Source organism: Salvelinus alpinus, chromosome 13 (assembly GCF_045679555.1).
Source record: "Salvelinus alpinus chromosome 13, SLU_Salpinus.1, whole genome shotgun sequence".
Taxonomy (NCBI): domain Eukaryota; kingdom Metazoa; phylum Chordata; class Actinopteri; order Salmoniformes; family Salmonidae; genus Salvelinus; species Salvelinus alpinus.
In genome coordinates this window covers 49,611,476-49,626,989 of record NC_092098.1, presented here as the reverse complement: position 1 = coordinate 49,626,989, position 15,514 = coordinate 49,611,476, and the positions used below count along the sequence as shown (strand labels likewise).

General features: G+C 42.0%; 2 protein-coding genes across 3 annotated transcripts in view; one reads left to right on the top strand and one right to left on the bottom strand.

Moving 5' to 3' along the window:
* The first annotated feature begins 3,680 nt into the window (after nucleotides 1–3,680).
* Nucleotides 3,681–6,319, top strand: LOC139537856 (neuferricin-like). The gene is made up of 4 exons (XM_071339707.1): nucleotides 3,681–4,093; nucleotides 4,269–4,409; nucleotides 5,092–5,278; nucleotides 5,805–6,319. Exons 1-4 carry the CDS (start codon nucleotides 3,838–3,840, stop codon nucleotides 5,971–5,973), a joined length of 753 nt encoding a protein of 250 aa, XP_071195808.1. The 5' UTR covers nucleotides 3,681–3,837; the 3' UTR covers nucleotides 5,974–6,319.
* Nucleotides 6,320–6,684: 365 nt separating this feature from the next.
* LOC139537855 (rabankyrin-5-like) overlaps nucleotides 6,685–15,514 on the bottom strand; it is a 37,359-nt gene continuing 28,529 nt past the window's right edge. For both annotated transcript variants that reach the window (XM_071339706.1, XM_071339705.1), the window contains exons 20-25: nucleotides 11,754–11,901; nucleotides 10,020–10,110; nucleotides 9,790–9,914; nucleotides 9,367–9,513; nucleotides 9,018–9,108; nucleotides 6,685–8,811 (exon numbers count right to left, since the gene is read on the bottom strand). In XM_071339706.1, coding sequence (XP_071195807.1) covers nucleotides 8,679–8,811; nucleotides 9,018–9,108; nucleotides 9,367–9,513; nucleotides 9,790–9,914; nucleotides 10,020–10,110; nucleotides 11,754–11,901 — 735 coding nt within the window. In that variant the 3' untranslated portion in view covers nucleotides 6,685–8,678. The remainder of the gene's footprint in view (nucleotides 8,812–9,017; nucleotides 9,109–9,366; nucleotides 9,514–9,789; nucleotides 9,915–10,019; nucleotides 10,111–11,753; nucleotides 11,902–15,514) is intronic.

Genomic DNA, 15,514 nt, shown 5'->3' with positions numbered 1-15,514 from the left:
CTTATTAAATACTTTTTTCTTTACATAGTTGAATGTGCTGACAACAAAATCACACAAAAATTATCAATGGAAATCAAATTTATCAACCCATGGAGGTCTGGATTTGGAGTCACACTCAAAATTAAAGTGGAAAACCACACTACAGGCTGATCCAACTTTGATGTAATGTCCTTAAAACAAGTCAAAATGAGGCTCAGTAGTGTGTGTGGACTCCATGTGCCTGTATGACCTCCCTACAACGCCTGGGCATGCTCCTGATGAGGTGGCGGATGGTCTCCTGAGGGATCTCCTCCCAGACCTGGACTAAAGCATCCGCCAACTCCTGGACAGTCTGTGGTGCAACGTGGCGTTGGTGGATGGAGCGAGACATGATGTCCCAGATGTGCTCAATTGGATTCAGGTCTGGGGAACGGGCGGGCCAGTCCATAGCATCAATGCCTTCCTCTTGCAGGAACTGCTGACACACTCCAGCCACATGAGGTCTAGCATTGTCTTGCATTAGGAGGAACCCAGGGCCAACCGCACCAGCATATGGTCTCACAAGGGGTCTGAGGATCTCATCTCGGTACCTAATGGCAGTCAGGCTACCTCTGGCGAGCACATGGAGGGCTGTGCGGCCCCCAAAGAAATGCCACCCCACACCATGACTGACCCACCACCAAATCGGTCATGCTGGAGGATGTTGCAGTCAGCAGAACGTTCTCCACGGCGTCTCCAGACTCTGTCACGTCTGTCACGTGCTCAGTGTGAACCTGCTTTCATCTGTGAAGAGCACAGGGCGCCAGTGGCGAATTTGCCAATCTTGGTGTTCTCTGGCAAATGCCAAACGTCCTGCACGGTGTTGGGCTGTAAGCACAACCCCCACCTGTGGACGTCGGGCCCTCATACCACCCTCATGGAGTCTGTTTCTGACCGTTTGAGCAGACACATGCACATTTGTGGCCTGCTGGAGGTCATTTTGCAGGGCTCTGGCAGTGCTCCACCTGCTCCTCCTTGCACAAAGGCGGAGGTAGCGGTCCTGCTGCTGGGTTGTTGCCCTCCTACGGCCTCCTCCACGTCTCCTGATGTACTGGCCTGTCTCCTGGTAGCGCCTCCATGCTCTGGACACTACGCTGACAGACACAGCAAACCTTCTTGCCACAGCTCGCATTGATGTGCCATCCTGGATGAGCTGCACTACCTGAGCCACTTGTGTGGGTTGTAGACTCCGTCTCATGCTACCACTAGAGTGAAAGCACTGCCAGCATTCAAAAGTGACCAAAACATCAGCCAAGAAGCATAGGAACTGAGAAGTGGTCTGTGGTCACCACCTGCAGAACCACTCCTTTATTGGGGGTGTCTTGCTAATTGCCTATAATTTCCACCTTTTGTCTATTCCATTTGCACAACAGCATGTGAAATTTATTGTCAATCAGTGTTGCTTCCTAAGTGGACAGTTTGATTTCACAGAAGTGTGATTGACTTGGAGTTACATTGTGTTGTTTAAGTGTTCCCTTTATTTTTTTGAGCAGTGTATATACATTAGATGTCTAATAGAGGGCGAGGTGTTGAAGCCACCATGCCTCCACCTTTGCACTCCATCACCGTTATAAAACATTATTGGAAGCTATTTAAATGCATTTATTAATGTCTACATTCGTTTTGACATGTTTATTATATTATGAAAACCCTTAATGCAAACTTGTTAATTATATTACGTGAGCTAAACAGGTAAAAAAATATATATATAAAAACATTTTCCTTGAAATATACATTTGTTGAGATTACTAATGTTACTGTCCCCACTACAAAAACAAACAAACAAAAAGCAATAAATGTAATGTTGTCCTTGAAACATCAAATTGAAATACAGTAGAGTTCCATTCATTCCTATGGAGCACTGCTCCTACTGGGGAGTACAAATATGGCTGACCGGTGGCTTCATAGCCTCTCATTGGCCAATACATAGCATCAGCAATCCAGGGTTTAAATACATCATTGGCTTTGACCGATCAGCCATGGCGAACTCATTACATTCTAGGCCCAATAATAAACGGATTAAGGATTGCTAGATGAGCTAGAGCAGATGCATATAGACAAAAATATTGGATGTAACTATAAAATAAAAATATTCATGATATAGCTATAGTACAAAGAGATTGTTCAGAACAAAACATCTCAGATTCACTAATGATTATAATGTGCAATTGCTGGATGGGCGCTCTTTGTCCATTTGACACCAATCCAAACCAAAAATGGTGGATAGATGATAGTTCACTCAGACGGTTTACCATTGAAAAACATTTTCAGTTCCAGTCTTCTTAATGGGGTGGGTCTCCCATAGATACCAATGCAATAGGACCTGGGTCTGGTCTACTAAGTTCATTGACTATCACTGAACCAGAAAAAAAGAGCGAATGGGGTGTCTCGCTACCTTTTCCATCGACAGTGCATTCGGAAAGTATTCAGACCCCTTAACTTTTTTCCACATTTTTGTTACGTTACAGACTTATTCTTAAATTGATTAAATAAATACAAAATCCTCATCAATCTACACACAATACCCCATAATAACGAAGAAAATGTATTAACATTTTAAAAATGGAAATACCTTATTTACATATGTATTCAGACCCTTTGCTATGAGACTTGAAATTGAGCTCAGGTGCATCCTGTTTCCATTGATCATATAAGGTCCCACAGTTGACAGTGCATGTCAGAGCAAAAACCAAGCCATGAGGTCAAAGGAATTGTCCGTAGAGCTCCGAGACACAGATCTGGGGAAGGGTACAAATAAATGTCTGCAGCATGAAGGTCTCCAAGAACACAGTGGCCTCCATCATTCTTAAATGGAAGAAGTTTGGAACCACCAAGACTCTCCGAGAGCTGGCCGCCCGGCCAAATTGAGCAATCTGGGGAGAAGGGCCTTGGTAAGAGAGGTGTCAAGCGTATGTTTATTTTGCATCTGTGTGTAGGAAGGAGATTCTTAGATATGAGAAGTGTGCAGGAGGAGGGACAAAGGAATGTGTCGTTTCAGCTAAACCATTTTTTAAAAACCTTTATTTAACTAGGCAAGTCAGTTGAGAACAAATTCTTAATTTCAATGACGGCCTTGGAACAGTGGGTTAAATGCCTTGTTCAGGTGCAGAACAACAGATTTTTACCTTGTCAGCTCAGGGATTCAATCTTGTAATCTTGCAGATATTAGTTCAACGCTCTAACCACTAGGCTACCTGCCGCCCCAAATAAGCGTTATGAGTTAACTGTAGAGGTGCTCATGTTCCTGGGGATCAGAAGTATAAATAGTAGACATACGAATGAAATATGCTTCAGTAAGGATGGCTTTTTAGCGTTCATTGCCATGGTTATCATCTGTACCGCAGAAATGGATTGTAAAATCATAGAAAATAGGTGATGTGGTGGCAGCTGCAGAGAATTACTTGGGTTTACAATATTTTGCTGCAGAGCAGTTACAGGGAGTGTTGAATGGTAGTGTCCCGTCCTCCCAGGCTGTTGGCCTGGTGTAGAGGGTCAAAGTAGTGGAATGGGGTGGTGGATTTAATTTTGTATTGTATTTTTTAATAAGTGAAGGGTTATTTGGCAGGTTAATTTGATTTACACTCCAGTCCGGTTGGTGGCGGTAATTCCCTTTTTGGTTGCCAACCGCCATCTTTAAACATTTTTTTTTTTAAATACAGAAGAAGAAGTTCGTATATCTGCACGGATGTGAGCATGTGCCGTGTAATGAAATGCATACCCGGAAAAACAAAACAACAGAATCGGTGATACATTTTGTCAATGACTGAACATTGGTCAAAGAGTAACGGCAAATAACAAGGAATAATAGCCATAGACATAATGCTAGGGTTTATCATTTCGTTTATTTTTGTATTAGTGGCAATACTAATACTGCGTCAGGACTGGGCCAACATTACTGGCGCTGCACCTCAATCGACAGTTCCACCTGCGCGTCTTATAATCAAAGATGAGTTATCGCTGTATAGCGGAGGGGAGGACAGCAAGGGCCTTTATCTGGCCATTTTAGGACAGGTGTTCGATGTAGAAAAGGGGATGAAGCATTATGGTCCTGGTGGTGGTTATAGTTTCTTTGCAGGTGATTTTTTTAAAAAATTGTTTTAAATTACGTGCCAGGGTCCTTAACAGCGGATCTCTTAAATGTGAACATGCCTGTAGATTATATAAAATTCCATACACTTAAAAATAAGAGACACAGATTTTGTCAGACATGTGAATACATTTTATGCTGCTTTCTATTCCCCCTGTTTAAGGTAAAGACGCTTCTCTGGCTTTTGTCACTGGGGACTTCACAGATACTGGTCTGACCGATGACGTGTCGAGTCTGTCCGCTGCTCAGGTGGTGTCCCTGTATGACTGGCTGGCCTTCTATCACAAGGACTACAAGCCTGTAGGTCCGTATCATACAATGAGTGTGTTTGAGCGGATCACTTTTGTCAAGCCTTCCAAAGTGTACCTTCCCCGACTTCACTCCCTCTACTTTCGTCTACATTCGGTCACTTTTGCTTTACCACTCAAATGAGCCCAATGACTGCATTCCAAATCAAATGTTTTATTTTTTATATTTTTTTATATAGCCCTTCGTACATCAGCTAATATCTCAAAGTGCTGTACAGAAACCCAGCCTAAAACCCCAAACAGCAAGCAATGCAGGTGTAGAAGCACGGTGGCTAGGAAAAACTCCCTAGAAAGGCCAAAACCTAGGAAGAAACCTAGAGAGGAACCAGGCCAGGGTATCTTTGTGAGGATCTGTGGGCCATTTGATCAATGAACATTTGTCACATGGTTTATATTATTGCACCCAGTACCTGTTCAATACATTATACAACTGAAAATACATGATACACTTTTTCTGTATAAATTCCCTTGCAGACTAAACCTTTTAAATACATAATTTCTCAGAATGGGGAAACTATCCATGCCCGTGATATGGTTTAGTCTACAAGGGACTTCATAAAAAAATGTGTCATGTATTTTCACTTAGACATTAGCATATACAGGCATATACAGAGAATCCATTGACAGTATAATGAAGGTAAATCCATTAGTGTGAGATTAAAATCCCCTATGCTACAGGCAGACTGGTGGGACGGTTCTACAGTGAGAGTGGAGAGCCCACCGAGGCCCTGCTACAGGTGGAGGCAGCCCTGGAGCAGGGGCAGAGACTCAAGGACCAAGCCCAGGCTGAGAAGCAACACCTCCCAGCCTGCAACTCAGAGTGGAGCGCTGCCAGGAGAGGACGGGTCTGGTGTTCGACCAAGAGGTACTGACATCATGGTACACAGAGAAACATTGGGCTTGTTCGACATTGCAGCCTGCGACTCTACGAATCACCTTGCACCTTGCATCATGAGTAACTGCTCATTTATTATTTTTGTAGATCGGTCACAATGCACCATGGATTTGATGCGCTCAAACACGCCCATTGTATTTACTAGCCTATGTGGTGGTGGAGCAACTTGTGCAGGGTCAAACGTTCCCAGACTGAAACATATTATACACTTGGGGGTGCTAACATATAAATATGTATTGTTGCCTGCTATAAAACAGACTGGATAGAATATTCACAGCCATTATAGCAGTGTTTCCCACGTTTAGTTTCCCCCCCTAGCACTACAGCTGATTCAAGTAATCAAGCTTTAATCAGCTGTGTAGTTTGGGCAAAAAACAAAACGTGCACTGAGTTTTGGGGAAGGCTACATTACAGAGATTGTCTCTGGAAGTATTATTAGGGAATTAACTGTGTTTTTAAGCATGAACCTCTGATTTGACTGTTATTTTCTCCTTAGTGGTGGAGTGCAGAGAGACTGGGCCGGCGTACCTAGGAAGCTGTTCTCTCCTGGCTCGGGCCGCTCTCGCTGTGTGTGTGTCCAGAATTCCTCCACACTGGAAAACCCTAACATTCAGGAGTACGAGGACTGCCCCCCTCACGCTGACTCTTGTCCTGTCAGAGAGTAGAGGGCGGGCGGGGGGGGGTAGGCAATAGGAGGCTCTGGGAAGGCTGAGCCACTTGCACAAGGACTATAGAATGGCTTATATACTGTTATTTAAAACTCAGGGACTTTCCCAAGGTGTCCTAATCAGAATTACTGGGTATTTGATTTATGCCAGTTTGAAAATAACCTACGGTGATTAGTTTCTGTTTAGTTCTTTATGCATGTACATTTTTAAGTTCTGTGTAATTAATGTGCAGTATGCCAACTAATTGCAAGTGCAAATGGCCAAATACTGGACACTCTTAATAACTAGGAATAGAAGGGAAATGTTTACTATATCTGTACATAGAAAAATGTAATTGACATTACATACGTGTTTTGGTAATTGTCAGATGGGATATGAAGTTGTGGTGGAGACAATAAGGACAGACGTGTACCAGGAAGTTGTGGTGGAGACAATAAGGACAGACGTGTACCAGGAAGTTGTGGTGGAGACAATAAGGACAGACGTGTACCAGGAAGTTGTGGTGGAGACAATAAGGACAGACGTGTACCAGGAAGTTGTGGTGGAGACAATAAGGACAGACGTGTACCAGGAAGTTGTGGTGGAGACAATAAGGACAGACGTGTACCAGGAAGTTGTGGTGGAGACAATAAGGACAGACGTGTACCAGGAAGTTGTACTGAAACATCATCTTGGAAATACATTTTGTATGAAAAATAGAGTGAAAAACAAGATTCTGTGTTTTATTTTTGATTAACTTTATGAAAAGTCGTCCTCCCTTTTCTCTAAAAAGGACACGGAAGGAAGAGACAGGCTAGATATCTGAGCATAGAGAGAACACAATGTTCAGAAAAGATTAACAGAGGCAAACATTTCAGTTGTCACAATGACAACAAAAAAAAGAAGCACAAACTGCATTAAGTACAAAACAGTTGTAGTGGTCAAAAATATTATACATTTCTGTACAATTTAACAATGCTTATAGTGGACCACTGACGGACCAACGGCCACCACCAACTCCTCTCACATTCTCTCCCCTAATGTCAGAAATGTCATGTGATCTTTGATAAAGTGCACCTGCTAGGTTTTGAAATCCAGACGCATTAAAACATACAGGCTGGTTTCCTGGACACAGATTATCAAACCTATTTCTGGACTAAAGGCCTGAACATGTTCATTGAAAGTGCTTTTTTTGTTGTTGTTGTCCTGGACTCATCTGGGTCTGGGAAACTAGCCTGGCAGGTCAAGACAACACTTGAGGCAATACCAATTGGAGCTTGTTACATATAACAACACCCCCCCCCCCCCACAACAAGAAGACTTTACTAAAGACCCAGATTACATGGAATTGGAATGTACACTTTGGTGGTCTGGGAAACAGACACAATTCACAATGATTATAAGATAATACAAAATTATAGGCTACAAATTAAATGACATGCATAAGCATAATATGTATTTTAGAAGTAAAATTTCAAAGCAAGAATTATTTTTGCATTTGTGACTAACAAATCCTCAATGGTAAAGATGTTCTCAGCCTTTCCAGTTCTGATAGAAAATACATTGACCTCACGTGATAGTTGAGTGCCTAGTCCCACTTACTGATGCTCTAAATCTTTACCATGTGGTCTAGAAACACGTATGGAGGTTGTTTTATGCCGTTACATTTCAAATCATGTGAATATAATCTCCCGCAGAGATCTCACTAAGTATTGAGAGTTAATTAAGCAATATATTCAGCAATATATTTAACCCAATTAGTGTTTCATGAACATTTTAATCATTAAATCCAATAATTCCATCATTAAATCATCAATTCAAATAGATATCTTTTTTTGTATATGAAAAATAGTCTCAACTCCATTCCCTTAAAATCCAACCAACCCGTCTCTAGTTCATATAGAACCAGCCACACAGCCAACAGTAAAGAGAAAATACAGCAAATTAACATTTCTTATAGCAGTCCTTTTCTTTTAAATCCATGAAGGGAAGTGAACAAGTGCACATTTCGAGACAAAGGTCAGCTGATTGTAACGCAGGGCAGGTCTTAGAGGGCAGCCAGTGAGGCTGCTGTTTCCTGTCTCACTGCACAGTGCAGTGACGGATTACTTTGATGAGTAGGCCAGTGAGGCTGCTGCTGCACACATGCTGTTCATCTGTTGGTCTGCTCTCAACCGAGACCAGGGTTAGGGCTCTGACACCATCACATGTTCATCACTGATTCTCATGATTCAATCTGACACCATCACACGTTCATCACTGATTCTCATGATTCAATCTGACACCATCACACGTTCATCCCTGACTCAATATGACCTCGTCACTGATTTCCATGATTCCTTCATACACCTGATGAATGATATCAGGGGTCAAATCATGACAATATGATTAACATCTCCCTCTCCCCAACCAGCCCAGGAGTCATTGAGCCAAGCAAGCTACTTTCATTTTATCCAATTTTCACTACTTGATTCATTTGATTTAAAAAAACATGTATAATGTTTTTATATTCTACTTCTTAAGTCCTGTTGGAACATTAGCTAACATGTTTTGATAGACTGGAATGAATAGTACAGAGGTTGTGGTCTGTCTAACTCTGTCCAATAACAAGCCCTGGCTGCCACTGCCGTGTCGCCCGATCTCCTGTTGTTGCCCAGCCTATGGTGTCAGGGTGGTGGGAAGATGGAGGGAGAGAAGGATGGAGGAGCAGGCTGTCCACTGCATTAGGACACCCCACCCAGAGTCAGCACGTCGAAGCAGACATCACAGACCCTCACAGGCTTGTTCAGGTCAAACTTAATGATGGGGATCTCCTTTATAGAACACTTATGGCAGAGCAAGCGGCCGCAGTGACGGCTGGGGTGAGACGAGGGAGGAGGACAAGAGGGGGCCAGGGAGGAAGAAGAGGGAGAAGGGCGAGAAAGACGAGCAGAGAGAACGTTTGGTGAGTAAGGTCTGATATAATAACTTGTCAAAGACACCAGGACTTGGAACTAACATTTTCACTTCTCTCGAAGGACTAAAGCAGTCTCAATTAAGAAACTGTTTTTCCCGGTACTTACCAGTGATGTTTCCTTGTGGTGACTCCAAACTTGGCAGCACATTCATAACAGTTTGATCCATCACACCACGGGGGCTCTTTGGACAACATATCTAAAAACACACAGAACACATAGTGATGAATGGCCCCACCATCCTCTTAAAAATACCTATTCAAAATGTACTGACCGAGCATCAATAAAATCAGGATTATTCCAAGGATCCAATGTAAACTCTTCTCTATACCTAACTGATATGTCAAAGCAGGTGACCTAATGTGAACTATGTACTGTAGGACCTCTACACTGAACTACTGTACGTAACACCACCAGCAGATCTATTCCAGGGGTGTACACGGACCGAGCGTCTAACCTAGGAGGCGGAAGAGCAGCTGCTTGGTGGCTACTTGGTAGTTGAAGATGTTGATTCCCTGGTTGTTGTTGAGGCCCATACGTGCACCAGACCTCACGATGGCACGACACAGGTTGGCATTGCCCTTCATGTAGGCCAGCAACAGAACTGAGGAACAAAAAATATAATTGATGTTATTCTTTGGAACATATACGTCTTGGTTCCTTTCATTTAGTATATTTGAGATAAGAGAGATTGTGCTCCCAAATAATTTACCTGGTTAGATAAAGAGAATAAATAAATATCATTATAATGGCTTATACGAGTCAAACATTTGAGACTAACTAAGCAAGTTGTTAGTCAGCACAGAAACATTAAACCCAAAGGGTCCTTAATCCAATCAGTCAGATAGAGATTGAAGCAGAACCCTGCTCTCCTTCCTACCCGTGTTCCCTTCATTGTCCACTTTGTCCAGGGGGTACTCAGGCATACACTCCAAGAAAAGCTCAAAGATGGCCGCCGCATTCTCTTTCCCATATTGCCCCAGGACGTGCATCGGTGACTGGCCCCTAACAAAACAGACAAGTGTTCAGTGAATAAAAACACAATAAACCTTTCGTGTAATGGCCATTAAGAGCAGCACCGTGGCTGGAGTTATGAGAACAGGAGCGTACCGGAGATTGAAGGCCTCGGCGTCGATGTTGGACTCTGTGAGAAGGGCTCGCACATTATTAAGCCGACCCTGCATTACGGCCAGGTGCAGAGCTGAGGACGGACAGAACAAGAGAAAACAAAACCGTGAGGAAAAACAGGGAAAAGGAGTTTTAAAAAAAGTCAGTAAACCAGAACAGCCCAAAGGGGCAGAAGCCCATCACATCTCCCGTTTCTGTAGCGCGAGACAACTTGATGTACGAGTTGAAAAGGCTCATATTTGTCAGGCAAGTATCCTAAACAACAGATTAAGGGTGCTGAACTGATAAATCAGGAATGGTTTTTTGTTAACACTATCAACATTTCCCACTACTGAAATGGGGAATTATTATTATACTACTATGGGAATTGTGATTGAATCAACCTAATAATCAGCCCCCTTTCAATGCAAAACAAATCTAACTATGCAAGACTGTCTGTGATTTTAATTTTTTTAGGCAGAGTGCGTCGGAGGAGAAGTCTAGGAGGGGTGCATCACTTGAGTGAGGGTTTTAGGGTGGGTTTCTGTACAGCACTTCGAGATATTAGCTGATGTACGAAGGGCTATATAAAATAAACTTGATTTGATTCTATCGCACTGAAAAGTCAGGTGCGGCAGTGAGTGGATGTGCTTGTTTTGAAATCAAACCATGTAGCCACGTGATATTATATCCTGGTGTTCTGTTTTTTTTCAGCATGGGTAATAGTGCAGCAGAGTTGAGGACAGTTAAGTAGTAAAGAATCATTGTAAGGAGGGTAGTTCTGTGGCTTGAAACAGCCACTTCTAACATTACGGCTTAGGGCCTGGTTTCCCAATAGTGACGGAACTTATTTTAACAAGGCATCTTTCCTACAACGCTCGAAGATGTAACATTTGTTTCCCAAAACGCCACGCAGACAGAACGTTCGCATAGTGCGTCACGTTCTGACCTTAGTTCCTTTTTTATGTCTTTATTTACTTTGGTCCTCTTCTCCTTCCACCAACGACAACCGTTACAATGTGTCGATACTGATAGGATGGAAGGAAGCACTGCTCTCAGATCAGCTTTCTCCCTTTCAAATCTTACCTTAATATTATAATTATTCCACAATACTGACGACGGATCAGCTCTTAGAGAGATATTATCACCTACGGCTGCAAATATTGAAGCGGCTTATTTTAACGCCATTTAATAATGGACGAACTCAAGATTTGACATCATTGATCACGTTATACATCATTAAATATATTGAGACAAAAATTATAGTAGCGTACAAAGAGCTAAATAAAACTCAATTGAATGAACATGAAATTTCAATATATAGATCTATGTAGCCTACACAGTGTTTATCTTTTAATAGTCCTCTTGGTTTTCATTTGAAACATCTTCATGTCATTCGCTTGTTTGTAACAATCGCAAAGACCAACTTTTGTATTTGTAGTCATTCGTTCTGAAGTCAGAGGTCACAGAAAGACAGAAACATCTTGATGTTGTGTTTAGCGGAGGTCTTGTGTGTATAAAAGTGACGCTGAAGGGCCCCAAAAAGAAGAAGCACCTAACGACGCACTTATCTGTTCCACGAGTGGTCTGAGTCAGTCGTTAAATAACAAGCCTTTTCAAGTGCAACGTTAATAACGATGCTTTTGGGAAACAGCTCAGATTTAACGATGCTCCTTCAAAAAGGTTCTAACGATGAACTTAGCCATAAAGAAGATTTTGGGAAACCGGGCCCTGTACCGTTGTTGCCATTCTCGTCCACAGCGGTGAAGTCCACTCCGTTTTCCAGCAGCACAGAGCAGATAGTAGCCAGGTCCTGCTGGGCTGCCAGGTGTAGAGCGGTCTGTCTGTGTTTGGTCAGCTCATTCACTTTGGCCCCGGCCAGCAGCTGCAGTGGACATACTAGAGTCAGACACCAGTCTCACACACACACACACTCACGTTGCGTTCCAGGTTCTCTCTTTTATAGTTGCGTATCTCATAAGAGGATATTAACGTGGTTCCGGGTCATGTTAAACGCTTCACCATTTGACCATCTGAACACCGCGGCTAAGTCCCAGACAGACGTGTGGCTCTAAGACATTGGAGTTAATGGCAATACAACGACCGTCAAAAACGCACAACTTGAGACCACTACACGCCGTATTAAGCCATGGAGCACATTGATTGACCAGCGAGTGGTCAAGCCCTCGTTACACCTACAGCTTATTTAAAAATATATATATATTTATATTAACAGCCCTTTCACGCCACCGCCAGCTATTTCACCCATGATTCCCGCTGTGATAATAGCAAAAAATATTTCTGTCACTCACGGAGCTATAGCGCCACGTGAGAGCACCAGAAGTCCACCGTTATGTTTGTTCAAAGAGCCCACAGACAGTCAGCTATCCTGACAGAAGAACAGCTACAGTGGTTCGTCCTTTAAAAGTTGCAGCGTTCTGCGGAAAACAGCTTGCATGGTGCTGCAGAATTATATGCCAACCACTGGTAGCATTAATGCTAGTTAGTGCTAGTTTGACCACCAGAGGGCATCTTTGAGAAGCATTTGATAGCCTTCAATAGTGGTTGTATTAGAGAATTTAAAACCCTTTTTTTGTAAGAACATAGTATATGGGACTGATTTTAAGAAATGTTGCTTAATTAATTTGCTTAATATTAGTGTTTCTATTCCAAGAAAAATGTAAAACCCTCTGAGTTTCCGTTAGGATGGAATGGAAAATATGGCGCTGTACAACGTGACGGTAAGGAGTAGGCTACAGTACTTGGCTATTTAGCTAAAGAATCCACGTGTCATGCGGGCACGTGGGAGACCGGGGTTCAATTCCCCGATGGGGAGGAAGGAGTAGGCTGTCCTTGTAAATAAGAATTTGTTCTTAATTAACTGACTTACCTAGTTAAATAAAAGTTACACTAAAAGCATTCTAGAAGAAAAATAAACGCACACTTATTTAGGCGAGGTGCTGATTAGCGGAGTAGAAAACTTGAAAATAAAGGAGCCGCACACTCTAGGAGCTCAAATGCAAAAATTTAATATCCAACATTTCGACAGCCAAGCTGTCTTCATCAGGGTATAATCACACTAAGAGCATAACATTTCTACACCCTAATTGTAGTCTAACCAATACCCAAAAGGAGATTCAGTGAAAATAAAAATCTCATTGATTTATCAAGACCAGTCCCCATGCTTGTCTCAGAGCAGCAGGAAACGGTGCTAAAATAGTTGTAGGCTATTGCTTCTAACTTCAATGTGCTCTTTAGATAAATAAGACCTACACCCCACTTTTAACAGCACATTACTCAACACTAATGAGACTCATGTCGCCTACAGTATATCGAAAAATATGATGCGACTCTCCGACAATAATTATATATAGAGGATTGGAAGATTCTAAATTAAAACCAAAAGCTGCCTCATGGGTCTCCCGGTGGCGGCCGGCACGGGTATCAAACCTGCATCTGTAGCAACGCATTTTGCATTGCGTTGACTTAGACAGCTGCGCCACTCGAGAGGCCCCATCCACAAAGTATCAAAACACAGAGAGGTGTTGGTAAAGGTATATTGTCCTGCTAATAGCTCACAATGGGCTATTATAATACTGTACGTGGTGTCCAGGTCAGGATAACCAAAACATTTCTTTATTACAGACTATCAGAAAGAATGTTGGTACTTCTTTATTTTTGATCCAAAGCCATGAATGAGTGAGTCACTCAGCCTTATGTAGGTGCCGGTCTATATGACTGTGGCATCAACTTAATATATAACGATTTTTTGTAACGATATTTTTGATAATATATAGCAATATTTTTTATTATATAACGATATTTTGGAGGTAATTTATTTTTCAAAAAAATGAAAGTGAGCGATTGTAATCTGAATAAAGGCCAAAACATTTATTTCTGTTTTTAGAGGGAGAGATACGCTGGGCCAATTGTGCACCGCCCTATGGGACTCCCAATCACAGTCGGATGTGATACATAATACTTTGTTGTATTATTTGGGTTTTTTCTTTTCTGGTGGATTTAACTTGAAATAGCAACCAATCACAGCCGGTTGTGATACAGCCAACTTAACTAAAAAATACATTTGACAATAGAATTCTCCCCCTACCCTCCTTCTAGGCAAGTCTATTGTCCAGCTACCTGCCAATAGCCATAATGGCGCTGTACAACGTGACCGTGTGTGGTTGAAAGAGTATTTTCCATTAAGCAACAATTTGTTACCTTCATTAGACAACTTTGTTCCAATATATCTGTAATTCATTGATATTTATTCCCATAGTAATTCGTTATGGATCCATAACTAAATAAACATTGGCATTTTGAAAGAGTATGTTTATCATTATTTTATTAATGTAAGCATAAAGATGCCATTATTATTTACATTGTTTTAATTTGAATGTCCAGACTGGTACTAAGAAAAGCGGGAAAGTTTCCCTAGTCAGCGCCATTATTAGTGCAATGCCCCTTAAAATGTTGCTCTGTGCTACCCAGTGTGGCGGTCCACTCCCCTCCCCTCCCCTTTCCTCCTCCTCCCTTCCTCATGGGCTAAGTCGGTCTTCTGTGCGTTGCTCTGCGGCCCATCCTGTGCCCCCTGCCCTCGTGCCTTGAACCGCGCGCGCTTTCAGTGGATACAGCTGGAGAACTGCAAGGCAATCCCATTGTTCCCCACTCGGCAGCCATGACCAATATATATTGTCCTGCTAATAACAGGGTTAATAATATATCTGTGAGAATATCCAAGGGGCTTTTATACAATTGTAAATTAATAATAATCGCTTTGTTTAAAAAAAAATAACAATATTTTGGAGATTATTTTGTTTTCAAATAACGTAAAATGAGGGAGAAAAAAGCCATTATTGAACATGGGGTGAGACATTGTTACTAATTTGTAAATAAAACCAGTTTGTTATTTAGAATTATTTATTTCCGTTTTTAGAGGGAGAGAAACCAAAAACCTACAGTCATCTCATGGGTCTCCCAGTCAAGGCCGGCACGGGTATTGAACCAGCATCTGTAGCAACACAGCTCGCACTGCCTTAGACTCAGGCGCTGTACAACGTGAACGGTCAGGAGTGGCCTACAGTACTACAGTAAGAGCAAAATAATCCTAACAAAATAAAATAATAAAACCTTAGTGCAACAACAGTTTTATTAAGTACTACTGAAGTTGTGCACAATTATCAGTTTCTATTTAGGTTTATGTCGCCCATTCATTGTCAGTTAGAGACACAGTAGGACCCAAAAGCATAATCAGTGCTCTAACTCCCCCTTGTGGTGGTCTGGAGCAATGAAGTGGTGACGCTGGGTACCGTACTAAACCACAAATTACCTGTAAGTCCCGCAGCATAATCACAAAACGTTTAGTGGAGCAACCACTGTACAACTAGAACAGTGTTACTTAGTGATGGGTGAAAAATCGATAGTTACATATTGCAATATTATATCGATACTTTTGAATACAATTATCGTTTTTTTGCTATGTAGCGTTAGCTAGCACT

Excerpts from the sequence above, each read along its gene's own strand:
- LOC139537856 (XM_071339707.1), top strand. The coding sequence starts at position 3,838 with ATGCTAGGGTTTATCATTTCGTTTATTTTTGTATTAGTGGCAATACTA. Across the intron at positions 4,410-5,091 it reads CAAGGACTACAAGCCTGTAG|GCAGACTGGTGGGACGGTTC; the intron begins GTCCGTATCATA and ends CCTATGCTACAG. Across the intron at positions 5,279-5,804 it reads GTCTGGTGTTCGACCAAGAG|TGGTGGAGTGCAGAGAGACT; the intron begins GTACTGACATCA and ends TTTTCTCCTTAG.